The 16,724-nt window shown below is 35.4% G+C and overlaps 1 protein-coding gene and 1 long non-coding RNA gene across 4 annotated transcripts in view; both read right to left on the bottom strand.

The window, feature by feature from the left end:
- LOC122029316 (trihelix transcription factor ASIL1-like) overlaps positions 1 to 9,242 on the bottom strand; it is a 31,862-nt gene extending 22,620 nt beyond the window's left edge. The window contains exon 1 of one of the 2 annotated variants that reach the window (XM_042588257.1): positions 7,868 to 9,242. In XM_042588257.1, coding sequence (XP_042444191.1) covers positions 7,904 to 8,788 — 885 coding nt within the window. In that variant the 5' untranslated portion in view covers positions 8,789 to 9,242 and the 3' untranslated portion in view covers positions 7,868 to 7,903. The remainder of the gene's footprint in view (positions 1 to 7,867) is intronic. The other variant, XM_042588258.1, reaches the window with a different exon arrangement.
- Positions 9,243 to 13,539: 4,297 nt separating this feature from the next.
- LOC122030203 lies at positions 13,540 to 16,212 on the bottom strand. 2 transcript variants are annotated; one of them, XR_006125351.1, is made up of 3 exons: positions 15,722 to 16,212; positions 14,614 to 14,702; positions 13,540 to 13,952 (listed from the first exon to the last, which is right to left on the bottom strand). It is a non-coding gene; the product is annotated as an uncharacterized LOC122030203 (long non-coding RNA). The 2 variants fall into 2 exon arrangements; XR_006125350.1 differs by having other exon boundaries at positions 16,004 to 16,211.
- Between the last annotated feature and the right edge of the window lie 512 nt (positions 16,213 to 16,724).

Raw genomic sequence — 16,724 nt, 5'->3', positions numbered from 1 at the left:
TATTGAATAGTGGGTGCTCTAGACACATAACTGGAGACAGATTTAAGTTTACTAACCTAAAACTTAAGAACTTAGGATCAATTGCATTTGGCAATAACAGAAAACTTAAGGTAATCGGAATGGATGTTGATAGTAGGTGCTCCAGACACATGACTAGAGACAGATTGAAGTTCACCAAACTAAAACTCAAGAATTTAGGATCAGTTGTATTTGTCAACAGAAAACTTTAAGATAATTGGAACATGTAATATTGAATTATGTTCCAATTTCATTATTCAAAAAATTTTATTAGTTGATAAATTTGAGTTTAGTTTACTTAGCATACGTCAATTATGTAATTCTAGTTATTTAGTAACATTCTCAAACCTTGAATGTTTAATTAAAATATTAAAAATCATGAAATAATACTTAAGAGAATTAGGAAAAATAACATCTACACGATTGATCTTCCAAACTTCTCACTTAAGTGTCTACTAACACAACAAGAGGAACCTAAGCTGTGGCATAGAAGACTAGGTCATACTCACTTTAGACTCATTTCAAGAATGAGTCAAACTAGTTTAGTTAGAGGTCTATCTAGAAAATACAATCTGTAATACTTATCAACAAGGAAAACAAACCAAATCAACTCACAAACCGACTACTTTAAATCAAACCAACTCAATACTTGAACCCCTACACTTAGATGTGTTTGATTCACACGGTGCTAAGTCACTAGGTAGAAACCAATACTACCTAATAATAATTGATGATCACTCCAGATTTACCCAGTAAAATTTTTAAATACTAAAGATGAAGCATTTGAAAAGTTTAATAATTTTTATAAATTAATAGAAAATGAAAAAAATATATTAAAATTAAAAGAATAAGAAGTGAAGATAGTGGAGAATTTAAAAATCATAAATTTATTGAATCCTGTCAAAACAAATAGGTATCATCATGAATTTTCATGCCTCGGAACTCCTCAACAAAATGGTATAGTTAAAAGAAAATATAGAACCTTACAAAAAGGAGCTAGATCAATGCTAAATGAATACAATCTACCTAACCAATTTTGAGCCGAAACTATAAACATGGCATGTGACATTCAAAATAGAATTTTAATCAACAAATTTTATAATAAAACTCCCTATGAAATTTATTATAATAAAATACTCGATTTAAATTACCTAAAAGTATTTGGATGTAAAGTTCATATATTAAATACTAAAAATTACTTAGGAAAATTTATATCTAAGTCTACAATTGGAATTTTCCTAAGTTATTCATGAGCATAAGATGAGAATTGCATAGATGAGGATGTTAAAGTGGATGTGTGGACATACGAAGATGTACAAAATAAGGAATGAGAGCATTAGAGAGAAAGTCGGAGTTGCATCTATTGAGAACAAACTCCGAGAGACACATTTAAGATGGTACGGACATGTACTTAGACGACCAATAAATGCTCCAGTTAGGCTATGTGAAACTATGATAAACATGCATATCAAACGAGGAAGAGGAAGACCAAAAAAGACTTGGTTAGCAACAATAAAATAAGATAAAATTTATTTAAATATAGATGATGATATAATAGGAGATAGAGCTCAATGGCGTAAAAGGATTCATACAGCCAACCCCACCTAGTGGGAAAAGGCTTGGTTGTTGTTGTTGTATTCCTCATCTAATAGAGCGTCTATAATAGAAACACCCAGAAATTGAAGAAACAACTAATATTATCTTTGATGAAGAAAATAATTAACTTAACAATTTGACAAGGAATAAAATGTTAGAAATTTATAAAATGACGAACCTAGACCTCAATCTAACACAAATGAAACAGAAGAACCAATTGTTAATCTTGGAGTAAGAATAACTAGATTAACATTTAATCACCGATCAAATTTTGGGCAATCCAACTCTAGGAGTCAAAACTCAATGATCATATATAAACTTAAGTCAAATAGCCCTAACATCCAAAATTAAACCAAAATACATAGAAGAAGTCTTACCTAACCCTAATTGGATCATAGCAATGCAGGAAAACCTAGCCCAATTTGAAAGAAATCAAATGTGGGACTTAGTACCTAAACCAGAGAATAAATCAATTATTGACACAAAATGAATTAGGAGTAAATTAGATGATAAAGGAGAAATTGTTAGGAATAAAGCTCAATTGATAGCTAAAAGATTAAGTCAAGTCGAAGGACTTGATTATGATGAAACATATGCCCCAGTAGCTAGACTTGAATCCATTAGGATGTTGCTGGCCTATGCAGCACATAAAGGGTTTAAATTATATCAAATGGGTGTAAAATCTACATTTCTTGATGGATTTATTAAGAAGAAGTTTCTATAAGTCAACATTCTGAATTTGAGGATCTAGATCACCTAAACTTTTTTTTAAACTAAAAAGGCCTTTTATGACTTAAAACAAATACCTAGAACCTGATATGAAAGGTTATCAACTTACCTAATTTCTAAAGGATTCAACCAAGGACAAATTGACTTTACCTTATTTGTTAAATCCTTAGAAAAAAAAAACATTATCAACTCAAATATACATAGATGATATAATTTTTTGTTCAAACAATACAAGTTTTTTAAAGGGATTTATCAAGTTAATGGAACATGAGTTTGAGATGAGCGTAGTAGGAGAATTTAACTTCTTTTTAGGCTTACAAATAAAATAAACTAAGGAAAGTATTTATGTTTTTCAAAATAAATATGCTAAGGAGTTAATTAAAAATTTTAGAATGAAAAATTCTAGAGAAATTAATACACTAATGACAATAAATGTAAAAATTGATAATGATCCAAAAGGAAAATCAGTTGACTTAAAAAGCTTTAAGAGTGTCATAGGTGGTTTACTATATTTAACTGCAAGTCGACCTGATATATTATTTGCAATAAGTATGTGTGCTAGGTATCAAACATGTACAAAAGAATCACATGAAAGTATGGTAAAAAGAATACTTAGATATATTAAAGGCATATTAAATGTAAGAATTTGGTACCCTAGAACTTCTCATTTTAATCTAATAGGATATTCTGACTCAGACTATGTTGGGTGTAAATTGGACAGAAAAAATACAAGTGATAGTTGTCAACCGGTACAAAGTCTAATCGGCTAGTTTAGTAAGAAGCAATACTGTGTTGCATTATCAACTACTAAAGCTAAATGCATAGCTTTGGAAGAATGTGTAGCTGAACTGTTATGGATGATGCATACACTTGAGGACTTTCAACTAAATTATACCAATATATAGGTCCTAATTGATAATGTTAGTTCTATTAAGTTAACAAAAAAAATCCAATACAACATTCTAGAACTAAATATATAGAGGTAAAACATCACTTTTGTAAGGGATCATATAACTAGAGATGATATTATACTAAACTATGTTGAATCCAAGTCCAACCTAACAAACATTTTCACTAAACTCTTACATGAATTTGCTGTTTTTTTTCAAAATTCAAATTGGTTTTCAAAACTTATGCTTTCTTGAAAGCTATCTTTTTCAAAACTTATATTTTTCAAAAATTCAAGTTACTCAAGTTACTTTAAAAATTCATTTGTTTTTAAATTCTAGGTTAAATCTTTATTTATATTTTTTCAAAAAACTCCCATTTTTACTAGTGTTTAAAATATTAGATTTAGCTTAGGTTTTCCCCCTAGAGGGCATGTACCTATAGTTTTAGGCAACTAGCATCTCACAAGCACACTAGGGATACCTTCCTTATCTATTGAAAGTACTTAGAATGGTGTGAGATTCTTAGGATATTGCCTGAATTTTCAGATACTTATATCAGTGCGTCAACATAAAATCTAAGCGAAAAATATCAATTAATATTGATCAAGTTTAGTAATCCTTCTAAGTCAATAACTTGCTAGATATTTTACTTGACTTGATTAACTAAGTGAACACTACTATTTTCTGGTAGACAGCTAGTAGCTAAAAGTTAGACATTTGTTTTAAAGAAAGTAGATAGTTATTTTAAATATTTTTTAACAAAAATTACTTTGATTTTTTATATGCTGGGACAATAGGGGAATTAATCTTTAAATCTTGTTTATATGCTCTCTTAAGTAAATTTCATAAACTGCCTTAGTACATTGCAAAAATTACTTAAACAATTTTTTCAAAACATATTCCTCCTTGAAAATATAATAAAATTGCTAATTTTCAAAGATGAAAAAGTGGGTAGTATTTTTTTAAATCTAAGCCAATTTTTTAACTTTTCAAACTAAGTGTTTAAAACTTCAAAATTGTTTGGCAAAAGCATTCTCTTTTTCAAAATTTATTTTTGATATATGTCAAATGGGGAGAAAAAGGCAAAAAGATAAGTTAATATTTTTCAAAATATGTAAATGGATTTTTAAAAAAAAAAATGTTATCTTTCAAAATCTATAGGGGGAGAATGCCAAATTAAGGGGAGCAAAGTTTAAAAAAATCCTTTACTTTAAAAATTTAAAAACTTTTCTAAAAAACACTTAAAGTTATTTTTAAAGAATTTTTCTTTTGTGTTAAATTTCTTTAAGTGATATGTTTTTACTTAACTTTGAATCAGGTTTGCCATAAATCAAAAGGGAGAGATTACTGGTGTTGGAAGTACTAGCTAGTCGAAGCTAATTTTAATAATGGAAAAGGGTTCAAAGTTAAGCTGCGTTGTAATCTGACAAGCTTACTGAGTGTGTAGGAAAGATCTAGTTGAAACTAGGCAACGAAGCCTTGGTCAAGGGATTGGGCATGATGTCCTGGTCAAGTGATTGGGCATGAAGTCCTGGTCAAGTGGATTGGGCATGAAGTCTTGGCAGATCGAGGACATCAGACGAAAGTCCTGGGGTCACGAACTCCAGGTAGAAATCTAGGCAGGTTGAGGATTGGACGTCTAGCAAAAGTCCCAAGGGTCAAAAGCAGATACTGAGCAAAAGTCCAAATAAGTGTTTGGTAAAAGGTAACTCTCCTGAGAGGAGTAGGTGAGGGGGCATTCCTCGTTGAGGGAACAGTAGGCGTCGATTCGACCTAGGGTTTCATGAAAAATCTGAAAGTTAAAACGGGGAATCTCGAGAGTGCCAAACTAAGTTAAAATGCTATGTTTTACCTTTTGTGCTAACTCTATGGTGTAGAAAATTGAAGCTAGAAGTTGGCCAGAAAAAGTACTTCCAGACGCCCGAGAACAATCCAAGCACCAGGATGTCCAAGCACTCGGAGTGGGTCCAAGCGCCCGGATTGGGTCGAACCTAGCCGCGAGTTCAGATGAGGTGGCGCACTCCAATTGGTAAACCCACGTCAGAGTCCAAGCGTCCAGACTGGTCCAGGCGCCTAGAGATGGATAAAACCTACGCAGATAGAGCTTCACCGAAGTGCAACCACATCAGCCGTCCAAGCGCCCGGGGGTGGTCCAAGCACCGGGGTGATCCAGGCACCCAAAGTTGGATAAATCCCCGACGAAGCAGGATCGGATAAGCTTCGGTCCAAGCGCCGGGAAAGACTATAAAAAGGTCTTTGACCAACAGCTTCATAACACAATTCTCTACGACTTCTATATTACTCTAAAAAGCTCTCCACGATGCCCGAACATTGATCCGACAACCAACACTGAAGCTGCTATTCATTTAAAGTAGTCGGTAAATTTTGTATTTACATTTACTTTGTAATTCAGATTTCTTATGTAATTTTTCGAACTATTAGTGAATTACCCAACATAAACACTCAACGAGTTTGGGCCTTGGAGTAGGAGTCGTCGAAGGCTCCAAACCAAGTAAAACTAACTTGTGTTATCGATTTCTCTGCCCTTCTCTTAATTATATTTCGCTGCATTTTTTCTAATTTTTACGAAAAACGTGAAAAAACCACGAGCGTTATTCAACCCCCAATGCATTATTTGATCCTTCACACTATTCCACAACCACCATGGGAAGTAAACTAATGAGCTTTGGTGGTCTTGACTGCTCTATTAATTGGAACTATTTTAGAAGGGAGATTCAAAAACAAGAAAGTTTGCAGGGACTAGCATCCAAGAAACGATCAGGACCCTCAAGGAACCACAAAATTTTAAAGAAGAATTGGCTTTCTACACTAGCAAGGTGTATCTACCACCTTCTCACAATTGGAACTAGAGAGAAGTTAAGACTTGCATAAATAGGGTCATGATGAGTACTAGAGGACCTCACCAGGTATGCCATGCCATTTTTTTGTCAGGAATATGAAGAGAGATAGAAGGGAGCTCATGAAATAGTGCAATGAGTCTTAAAGACAGCCATCCTGTCTGTATCTAGCCGGCCTATTGCAACCCTTGTCGATGATAGGTTGACATTTTAATAGACTGCATCGAAGGAATCTCGAAGCCACAAGGCAAGGCGATTGACATTTCTATGGGTGCAATCAACCTGCTTTGGAAGAAGACCAATAGGAAGATGGCGATGAGGTGCTTTCCATGTCTCATGCTTAAACCCATTTGTATGACGAGCAAGCGAAGCTTCCTTATCTTCCATCTTTAGATCGTGGGCTTTATCCCAACATAATCCTAGATTTGTGCACAACACAAGGTTAAAGGAATACCTCATCTATCGGGAGGTCACATTTCTAGCTGATGCTTTGGAGCTGGAATGACACCTAAAATCGTGTATCCCTATTGCTGTGCTCGTGGACTATTTGTGCTTATGGACTAGAACACTCTCAAGGAAGACTGCTGACCTAGCAAGCACACTCAGCATAAAAAGATGGTCAACTTAGCACCCTCGGGCTGACATGCTCATGGATAAGGATAACAATTTGTCCCTATTAAGGTGCCTTGCCTTGAACTGTAATGTAAATAGGAGGATGAATACAGAATTCACATATGTAGGGCAGATCAAGTATGGGATAAAGCTTTTATACCTTACTCTACTTCATCCGCATGAAATTTAATTTACATTATATATATTTGTATATATTTTATATTTTGTTATCCATAAGAGAAGAGTTTCATTCCATAATCCGAGTCATGCCACTTCCCATATGGGACATGGAAGGAAAATAAAAATTCACCTATATGTTGTATGGACAAGGATCAAGTATAGTGGGTTGAAATAGTTCACACATAATCTCTATGTGCGTGTTATGTTTCTTATATATGTCAATATATTTTACCATAATGAAATCAAAGGTTATGCAATGCTATTATCAAATTCCTATCCTTCCTCTACTATGAGAAACTCGTGTTCTTTTCTTTTGATGAGACACAATACAATCAATGGAGGAAACCTACACTCACCCAGGAACATGTGGATACACGGAAATTCAGGGGGGACTCTATCACCTCCATCTTGAGGACCCATGGTGCGATCCCCCAGCTGGTCTAATAAGACATCAAATTATTCATTACCTTTGATTCTCCATTTTGCATGCATAAGAAAAATTTAAGACAACTAATCTGATTCTATAATGGGGCATGTTCAATAGTGATATGTATGTTGTTGCCATTCTCTTTTCAACTTCATGTGTATAACCTGCATCCATATGAAGCGTAATAACATTTCGACAGTTTACTAGCAAGCCAAATGTACAAAACTAAGGACTCATAAGACGACACTCTGGTAGCCATTTACTCTCTAGGATATTCAATTATCAGTTTACCACCATCACAAATTAAATAGTCTTTCGTAACTGTTGATTGTGTGGTCAATTGCTGATCTGCATCTTTCAGTTCTCACTTTTGACCAAGCAACAAAGAAAGACTAATTCTTTTTTAATGGACGATTTGCACGGTGATCAATGATTCTTATATGATTATGGTCTTCAACCACTACTTGCATAGCTAATACTGATTTTTAGTCAAAAGACGCAAGAATAAACTGCACCATTAAACAATTGACATAGAAAGAACAAAGTGAAAGACCAACCTGTTCGTCCCTCCGTGACAGATGCAGTGCACTACTTTAGGATGGATTTTGTTTCTTACTACTTCCTTTGTGCATTCTCCTCATGAAGAGCTTAGCAATCTGCAGCTGTGTATTTGCTATAATCTCAGTCCTTTTAAGCTCCATCTCACCTCTTTTAATCTCTGTCTCTGCTCTCATCCTCTCAGAATCCTTGTACATCTCCATCCTCGCCTGCTCAATCTGCAGTATGGACTGTGCCAATAACCTGATGCTCTCTGCCACCTCACTAACTGTGACTTTTCTCTTCTTGGACGAACTACCAGGGTCACTACCACCGACCATATCAGCAGTGGCCTCCTTGATCCTCGGTGTGCTCAGATTACCATAGACGCCCCTGTTATCCATCCTCTTGTCATCAATCTTATCAGCATTAGTATTAACATCGATTGGCATTGTATTAGAGCCATCGTCGTGATTGCTATCGTGCAAGTGGTCGTCTACTTCGACATCCGTTTCTGCCTTCGGCAGAGCCTGGAGATCGATGCCATGGTTGGATTTAGGATTGACTAAGCAATTCACGGAGCCCTTTAGCAGATCATCCATGCGAGAGTAAAACTGCCACGAGGAGGTGGAGGTGGGATCATGGGTGAGGGTGGACTCAGAACGGTAGCGCTTCTTCAAAGCCTCGATCTTGTTCTTGCACTGGGTCGGGGTCTTGAGCGCCTTAGTCCCCGAACACCGCATAGACACCAGGCGCGCGATCTCCTCCCAGTCACTCCCCTTCAGCTTCGCCCGATTTCGCAGTACCCACTTGGACTCGTAAACCTCCAACAAGCAGAGAACGCCGCCCTCGCTCCACTCGTCCCTCTTTCCCTTGTCTGGGACCTTCGGCGCAGCAGGCGGCGCAGGATCCGGGCCGGACGAGGGGAGAGAACCATCCATGGGAATCCTAGGCAGGAATTTAGAACCAGGAAAGCAAGGATCACAGATTTACACCACGTAAGGCCTCTCCTTGGGTACTCTAGCAGTTAATTGATAAGAAAGTTTGGGCTTTTCCGCACAAAAAACCATCTTGGAGGGATTCCGCTGTCGGAAATTGAGTAGCAACACGGCAAGAACAAGGATTTCTCCATAGATATTGAAAGTTTGGTCTAGAAAAATGGTGCTAATACAGTAATCGCAGTGGAAAACAGATCAAAAATCAAAATAAGCCCTAGACGAGTCGACAGTCGGAGCCCTCGACTACAGCTCAAGGGAAGCGCGAGCCAGCGAGCGAGGCCAGTGGAAAGGACGAAGGGAGATGGAGACTGGAGAGAGAAGGGGGCGAATTACCTGCTGCGCAACACTGGCGCATGGGATGTGGCCACGTGGGTGCATATGTGCCGTCAGTGAAGAAAGAGTCGGCAGTCTCAGAGCGCAATATCGCGGGAGTGGAGGCTCGCATCAGGCCGCGCGTAAGACGACACTTTCCCGCGCTCGGAGATTCGTACTCAAAGATCAAACCCAAAATCGACAGAGCGAGTAGTTCGTATGGGGCCATTTTAAATCTACGGGAGCAGGCTGGTAATATGTGCTTCAGTATGCACCCACCGATAAGAATCACAAATCTCGAACTCGATAGAGTCATGTGGGCCGCCCCTAAATACACGACGAGGGTAAGCTCGGGTAAAATAATTTATTGCTCCTCGATCGGCCACAGCAGTCCTTTCAAATCTGGCACTGTCTGTTTGCTGACCCAACGGTATGGGACGGAGTAGAGTGGGAATCTATTAGGCGGAGGAGAGTGAAGAGGGGGAGGATTTTACCATAATTGGATAGAATCGTGATTCGAACGATAGGATGTCACTAGAAGTATCAAATCGTTTTGGAATCTATTAGAATCATGTTTTATGATAGAATCAGAACAGAATCGTTCGGATACCAAAGGTTTGTTTTTTTTCTTACTGAGGATTATTTTATTAACTTTTAGATTGAGTTATCTTATAGTTATTTTTTTCCGAGAATCTTGAACCCTAAAACAACATTAGATTTTATAATATGAAAATATAATTATTATAATTAATTTAAATTTATATAGATAATAATATCATTTATTTAAGGTATTCGATTGTATGATTTTATGATTTGAACTTACGAAATGATCCTATGATCCTAAATTAATCATGCATAGAATTATGATCCTACAAACTATGATCTCCATCATCGTCCATTGTCTAAGCCTCAGTAGTAGTCTTTCGCCATTGCATTGTCCTTACCAAACATTGTTCATATATATTTTTACATGATACCTTGATAGCATTAGATTAATACATTGACCTCAAACATCTTATACGATCGGTCCTACAATTGCATGATATCTTAATATAATCCACGGATGTCATACATGAAGAATAAGACTATTATATCATTTCCCTTTTGAATAAGGAACGTAAAGTCATCCTACTCAACACCCTCTTAAATGTCTATTTGTGCCCTTAGCTTCACTTATCTAACATGTATATTTTAACGCCCTCTTAAATGTCTATTTGTGCCCTTAGCTTCACTTATCTAACATGTATAAATGTCACGACTAGAAAAGTCTCTGTCCGGAAAATAGACAATATCTCTCTTGTAATAGTGACAAATAAAACCTAGACACATAACCACACAGCTGTATAAGTATAATAACTTACAGCCCACATGGTTGGAAATAAAACATAACTACGCAGTTTAATATGATCAACAACCACGCAGTTATATCTCCAAGAGATGCACCCACATCATATGCATATGCACATGTATGCATCACTCCTAAACGTCACTCCAAGCTATCACTACATCAATATGGCCGAGCGGACAGGACTGTGACAACTGCTCACGTCTCCAAACTACCACTACATCAATATGGTCAAGATGGGCATGATGCAAAGTAGCTATCTAACTACATAACAAGAAGGTCACTAACTGCGCGACTCCAGCTACCATTACACAGAGTGGCCGAACGAGCACGACAGGACAAACTCCCACTCTGCCTCAATGGTCAAATGGGAATATAAAAATGACTGACAACTCTCTCAACCACAAGGAAGACTTTGATTATTAATATGCAGTGCAATGATGGACAAAATATAAAGAATCATGATACTGACATGCTCATCATCAATGCAACATCTCAATCATCATAAATAACTCCAGTACAATTACTCATCTAACATATATATTTATAGTATGGGTAGATTCAATTGATGTCTACTAAACAAATACAATAAGTAACAACACTAGGCATATACACACCATATACGTACGCACCCTACAATGTAGGTATAATCAATATGATACCTCCAATATTCATACAAGATACGTATACACACTACAACATAAGTATAATCAACATGAAACTTCCAATAAGCACACCAAATATATGGGCTCACCCAACATACAAAATGGACAGACAATAAGATAACTCCTATAACATTTACCAAATATGTGTACACTTAATATCGTATACATAATCAGCATGTTAACTCAATTAACAAGATATCCCCTACAGTACATACTCTACATGTGTATACACAATAGAGTATAGATATTCAAAGTCAAAATTGTATATGAAATAACTAGATCATCTCTAAGATCAAGCACATAAGTATCAAGTAGGATAAAACGAACATATTTAAGGTAAGGTAACCTAATCAATCAATCAAAAACAACCATGCACTAAGTTCAATGAACTAAAAAGGTCAAGAAAGAAGTACCCATACAATCGTGCTTAACAATTCCCACATCGAGATACTCACCTTGAATCAAAGTCCCACAATTCCATGACGTACAGATTTAGCTAATTACATATAAATTAAATAGCTACATCAAATCCTCAAACCTATTTAGGGTAACTACAATCGAATACAATAATTGATTAATCATCTAAACTAGAGTTAAACTGGTTTAACCCTAATAATCTATTATCTTCATTAGATTAAGTTTAATCTCTTCAATTAACCTTAACCATTCCACGACCTAATTAGATTAGGTTATACATACATATATCCAAAACTCACCCAAATCAATACATTACATTCGAATTCCAATTTCTCATGAATTAATCAAACATGGTAACCCGAATCCATTAATGATTCCATTTAACAACATCAACCTAATGCATCAATCAATCATGGAAATGGGTCTACAAAGTTATATGAAATTAGCTAAATTTAATCATCCCAATTCCTCAATTAACCAATCATTTAATCCATGACTTAAAACAACCAATCACTTATTAACCAAGCTACATATATTACAACCTTGAAAAGAAATTAGATACAAATACATATCAACCCAACGCCATCATTAACAATCTGAATGATCGAAGAATGCGATTGGGGGGAAAACTTTCTTTTAGTATCGTAAAACCAATCAAAATAAGCAACGAAAAATAGTATAATAAAATAGATGACTCAGGTGATTACTTGGTTGGGAGTCTACGTCGACTCCTACTCCAAAATCCGATATTCTTGACCGTACTGTTGGACAATCCACTATGATTCTTCTTTCCGAAATATTCGGAAAGAAGCAATGCGTACAAATGCAAGTAGAAAATAATAACAAACTACTATCTTCTTTCAAATTAAGTACAATGTAATCTTAAATAAATATACCAATAAAAATAGAAGACGAACCTCGGTCGACACTTGAACGAAGCAGTAGCTTGCTTGAAGATGAAGCGCAAAGTAGTAGCACGAGCAGCTTTGCACAAGGATGAACTGAAGAATTGATTACCTGCCTCAGACCTCGAGCTCCTTTTTATAAGAATTGTCACCGTTCGATCGACCGATCCTCGAGTTCGGTAGACTGGACACGCTCCCTTTCTTCTTCGCTGAGATCTGATCTTCAAGCATTAATGATGTTTAATGGTTCGATCAACCGATCACTATGTTCGGCCAACCAAACATTGAACCTTCCCTATTCACCAAGATTCACACTTAATGATCCATTAATGAGAGATATTTCAGTCGACTGATCCTCTAGTTCGATCGACCAATCAGCCAGATTTCCTTCTCTACTTTGGCTCGGTCTGATCTGTGCCACATCATGAAGGTTCGGTCGACCAATCATTTGGTTCAGTCGACCGATCAAGGTTTGATCGAACTATGCTCTGCTTTGGTCTAAACTAGTCTCTAGTCTGAGTTAGCCTTGTTCAGTCGGCCGATCCTTCGATTGGATCGACTGATCAGGTCATTCCCTACAAAACATAATTAGACAAATCCCTGCAAAACAAAGGTTAGCACAGTAATATAGTGAGATCATGAGTAGTAAAAGATAGTAACCACTACAAGAAAAACCTTGATAGACAATGCTTTAAAAGCATTGTCTATGTTGCTGAAAAAGCGTTGTTAAAAGCACTGTTATTAAAAGTTTACCCAAAGACAACGCTTTAAAAGCGTTGTCATTTGTAGCAAAGACAACGCTTTTGCAACGCTTTAAAAGCGTTGTCGTTTTTTGCAAAGACAACGCATAAAAAGCATTATCTTTTTTAAATACAACGTATAAAAATATTGTCTTTTTTAAAGACAACACATAAAAAGTATTACTATTTTTAGCAAAGATAACAGTTTCATAATGCATAAAAATCATTATCTTTTTTAGCAAAAGACAAGAGGTTTTAAACTATTGTCTTTTAATACAAAAGACAAATAAAAGATAAATAAAAATGAATCTACTTCAATCAACAACATATTATTAAATAAACAACTAAGATAAATATACAAATTATCATCTTTACACTTTTATAACAAACATAATTACTCGCATACAAACAAATTTTAATTAGAAAACACTCAAAACTACTCCTATCGACTATATTTTTTTGCATGAACTTAAATAATCTTGATAGATGCTACTTATCCTCTTGACTTGAATGTTCTTTACTCATTGGTTTTAACTATCTTCTTGCTTAAATCTCAAAACCTTCTTGATAGTTCTTCGTCGAAGTACTTCCCAGTCACACTCCTGAGGTTCGGATGTAGTGTCACATAACATGTAGTTGCTGCTCCTATAATCATCCATACCCGAGTTGTTTAGCTAGAGTTTCTAAATACCTCCATTCACCTTCAAAATATCTAAAAAGACACTGCATGTGAAATTTCCACAATCTCAATATCTAATAAAAGGCAACAGGAATAAGCAAACGATATGTAAAGAAGTCAATAGACATTTATTCTTTATAAGGATCATTATCCTGTAAATATCCAAATTAAAGGAATCCAAATTCCAAATAAAGTTACTTGGTCTCTTTTCCTTCATTTCCACTATCAATGAAACAGACAATCATACATGGTTGTTTAGCACTTCTTCTGTTCCTGGCGGTACTAATTAACATGTCCTTATATATTTATTGCTAGTGTTTCACACAACACTGATATGTAAAGTGAGATATACAAAGAAAAAAACAAACTTCTGATTGATTTTCTCATGAAAATGTAACTTATTGAGAGAATAGATTAAAACAACAAATGGAGTAAATCAAGAACAGATGCACAATTTAGTACAAAAAAAACATTCAGATAAGCTGTCCATCATATGGACTAAGGTGGACTTGTCAATCATCTACTTTCAATTGACCAATTATCTACTATTAGTCCATAATATTTAGGCCATGAACCATGCATCATTTTCAAAGGTCCACATATGAACTTCACATGGCTCTTTCAGTTGTTTTTCTATTGCATCTCTTTTCAATTTCCTATCGGTAAACACACTTATAATCCAAGATATCTATGAAACTCACAAACCTCTGATATTGTAAGTGATTGAACCTTCTTTATGTTTGGCACAACAAGTCCAAAAGTAGTTGTCATCGCTATACCTATATTATGATAACCTTCACAAAACAAAGAAGTTAGAGATAGAGGAATAATAAAAGAATAATTCTATAATGTTACAAAGCTAGTAAAATAAGACAATATGACAATAATTATAGCATGCCCAAATCCATTTGAAATTGACATCTTCATAGTAGAAAATGCATGCAATATCAGCATATATATTATCCTAAAGTCTAATGATTAATTGATCATTAGTTCTAAGAAAATTATTCTTTCAAAATGTGAACTTTGTATATCATAACCTCTCTGAAGTTACAACATATAGAATTAGCAAAAATTCACAGTACTAGTATATTATCCTAAAGAAACTTATTCCTTCAACATGGGCATAGCCTAGACCAGAACCTTCTATGAAGTTGCAATGGAGTCTGCAAAAATGCATAGTGCTAGTATTATATTTCTCTTTTTTTGTATCCTCCATTTTTACCATGGTTATTTGTTTTGCAATTCAAATTATAGAAATATGGTTGTGCTTGATTTAGAATATATACATGATTTGTAATAGTAAAGCATGCCACTTACCACCTTGGATCACTAAATAAAATAATAAGAGGTGAAATGAATAACAAGTTGTATATTCCAGTAACAATTCTTAGTCAAATATATGCCAATATTTAATCATACTCGGAAAAATTCTTATCTCAAAAATAATCCAAGGTAATGCCTCTTCAATTCCCACAATATAACAAAGGATACCTAGAGATATATAGACTTGTGAACTTAAGAAACATTAGTCTTTTCAAAATAATGGAAATAATAAACCAATGTTGAAATCATATAAATCATTAGAATGGAAGGAGAATGAAATTTGAAACCTTTTAAGATGATTTCATTGGTTTCGTCATTGAAGGAGCTATTTAGCGAGGGATATTTATTCAATGCCATTAAAAGAGACTTTAATATAAATGGAAGATACGTGTGCTTCATATTCTGATCCTTATTTGTAGACTGAAATGCTGCTTTAAGCTCTACAAGGGCATCAAAATTTATTTTCTCAACATAGTGAAAGTGACACCTTTCCAGGCATGGTCATTGCTTTAACCAAGCGACGTGCGACTGCAAACAAAGGGGTCGTTGCCGAGCCAGGCGACGTGCGGCTGCAAACGAGGGGCCGCTGCAGCGCTACCTCGCTAGGCGATGAGCGGTTGCTTCGCGTGCGACCACACACGAGGGAGTCGCTGCCTAGCCAAGTGACAAGCGGTCACTTTGCGTGCGGTCGTAGGTCTGTGTCTCACCAAGCTAGTTCGCACACCGGGGCGAGATTCTATTTTAACAATAAATAAGAAATTAGGGTTACCTTTAAGGTCCTCCTTTCTTGCTGCGGAGAGTGAAGACGAGCTCCTCCTTGCTTGCTACCGAGTGGGAAGAAGAACTCCTATCTTGCTGCAGAGAGGGAAGAAGGTAGCATCACTGCTTGCTGAGGAGAAGAAGAAAGGTCCTCCTTGTTGTACGAAGGAAGAAGGGAAGAGGAAACGAATCAGCGGCGTGGAAAGGTAAGTTAATAAAAATAAATAGGTTAAATGGGAAAATTTGCATGCAGTCACATTGGTAAACCCAACTTTGTATGCACTCCCCCATTGAAAAAAATCTTTATTTTCACTCAGTCTAATATACTTACCTAATTGCCCTTGATATTTTAAGTATAAAAAATCTAAAAATGAGTATAAATCCTCTTAAATTCAGTACATTAAACTATAATCTAGTATATTTTCTATCAAATTGAGTACGATTCTTTTTACACCTCAATTGGATGGAAAATATACTAGATTTTCTTTAAATGGTACTCAATTGGATGGAAAATATACTAGATTTTCTTTAAATGATACTCAATTAGATGAAAAATATACTAGATTTTTTTTTCAAATAGTACAAAATTTAGGAGGAATTATATTAAATAGAAAAACAGTCGTACTCAATTTAATAAAAAATATACTCGATTCTAGTTTGAAAGGTTGAATTTAATAGGAATTATACTCATTTTTAAACTATTTATATCTAAAAAATATGAAGGATAATTT

The sequence above is a fragment of the Zingiber officinale genome, chromosome 10B (genome assembly GCF_018446385.1).
Source record: "Zingiber officinale cultivar Zhangliang chromosome 10B, Zo_v1.1, whole genome shotgun sequence".
Taxonomy (NCBI): domain Eukaryota; kingdom Viridiplantae; phylum Streptophyta; class Magnoliopsida; order Zingiberales; family Zingiberaceae; genus Zingiber; species Zingiber officinale.
This window is presented reverse-complemented; position numbering and strand designations above follow the sequence as displayed.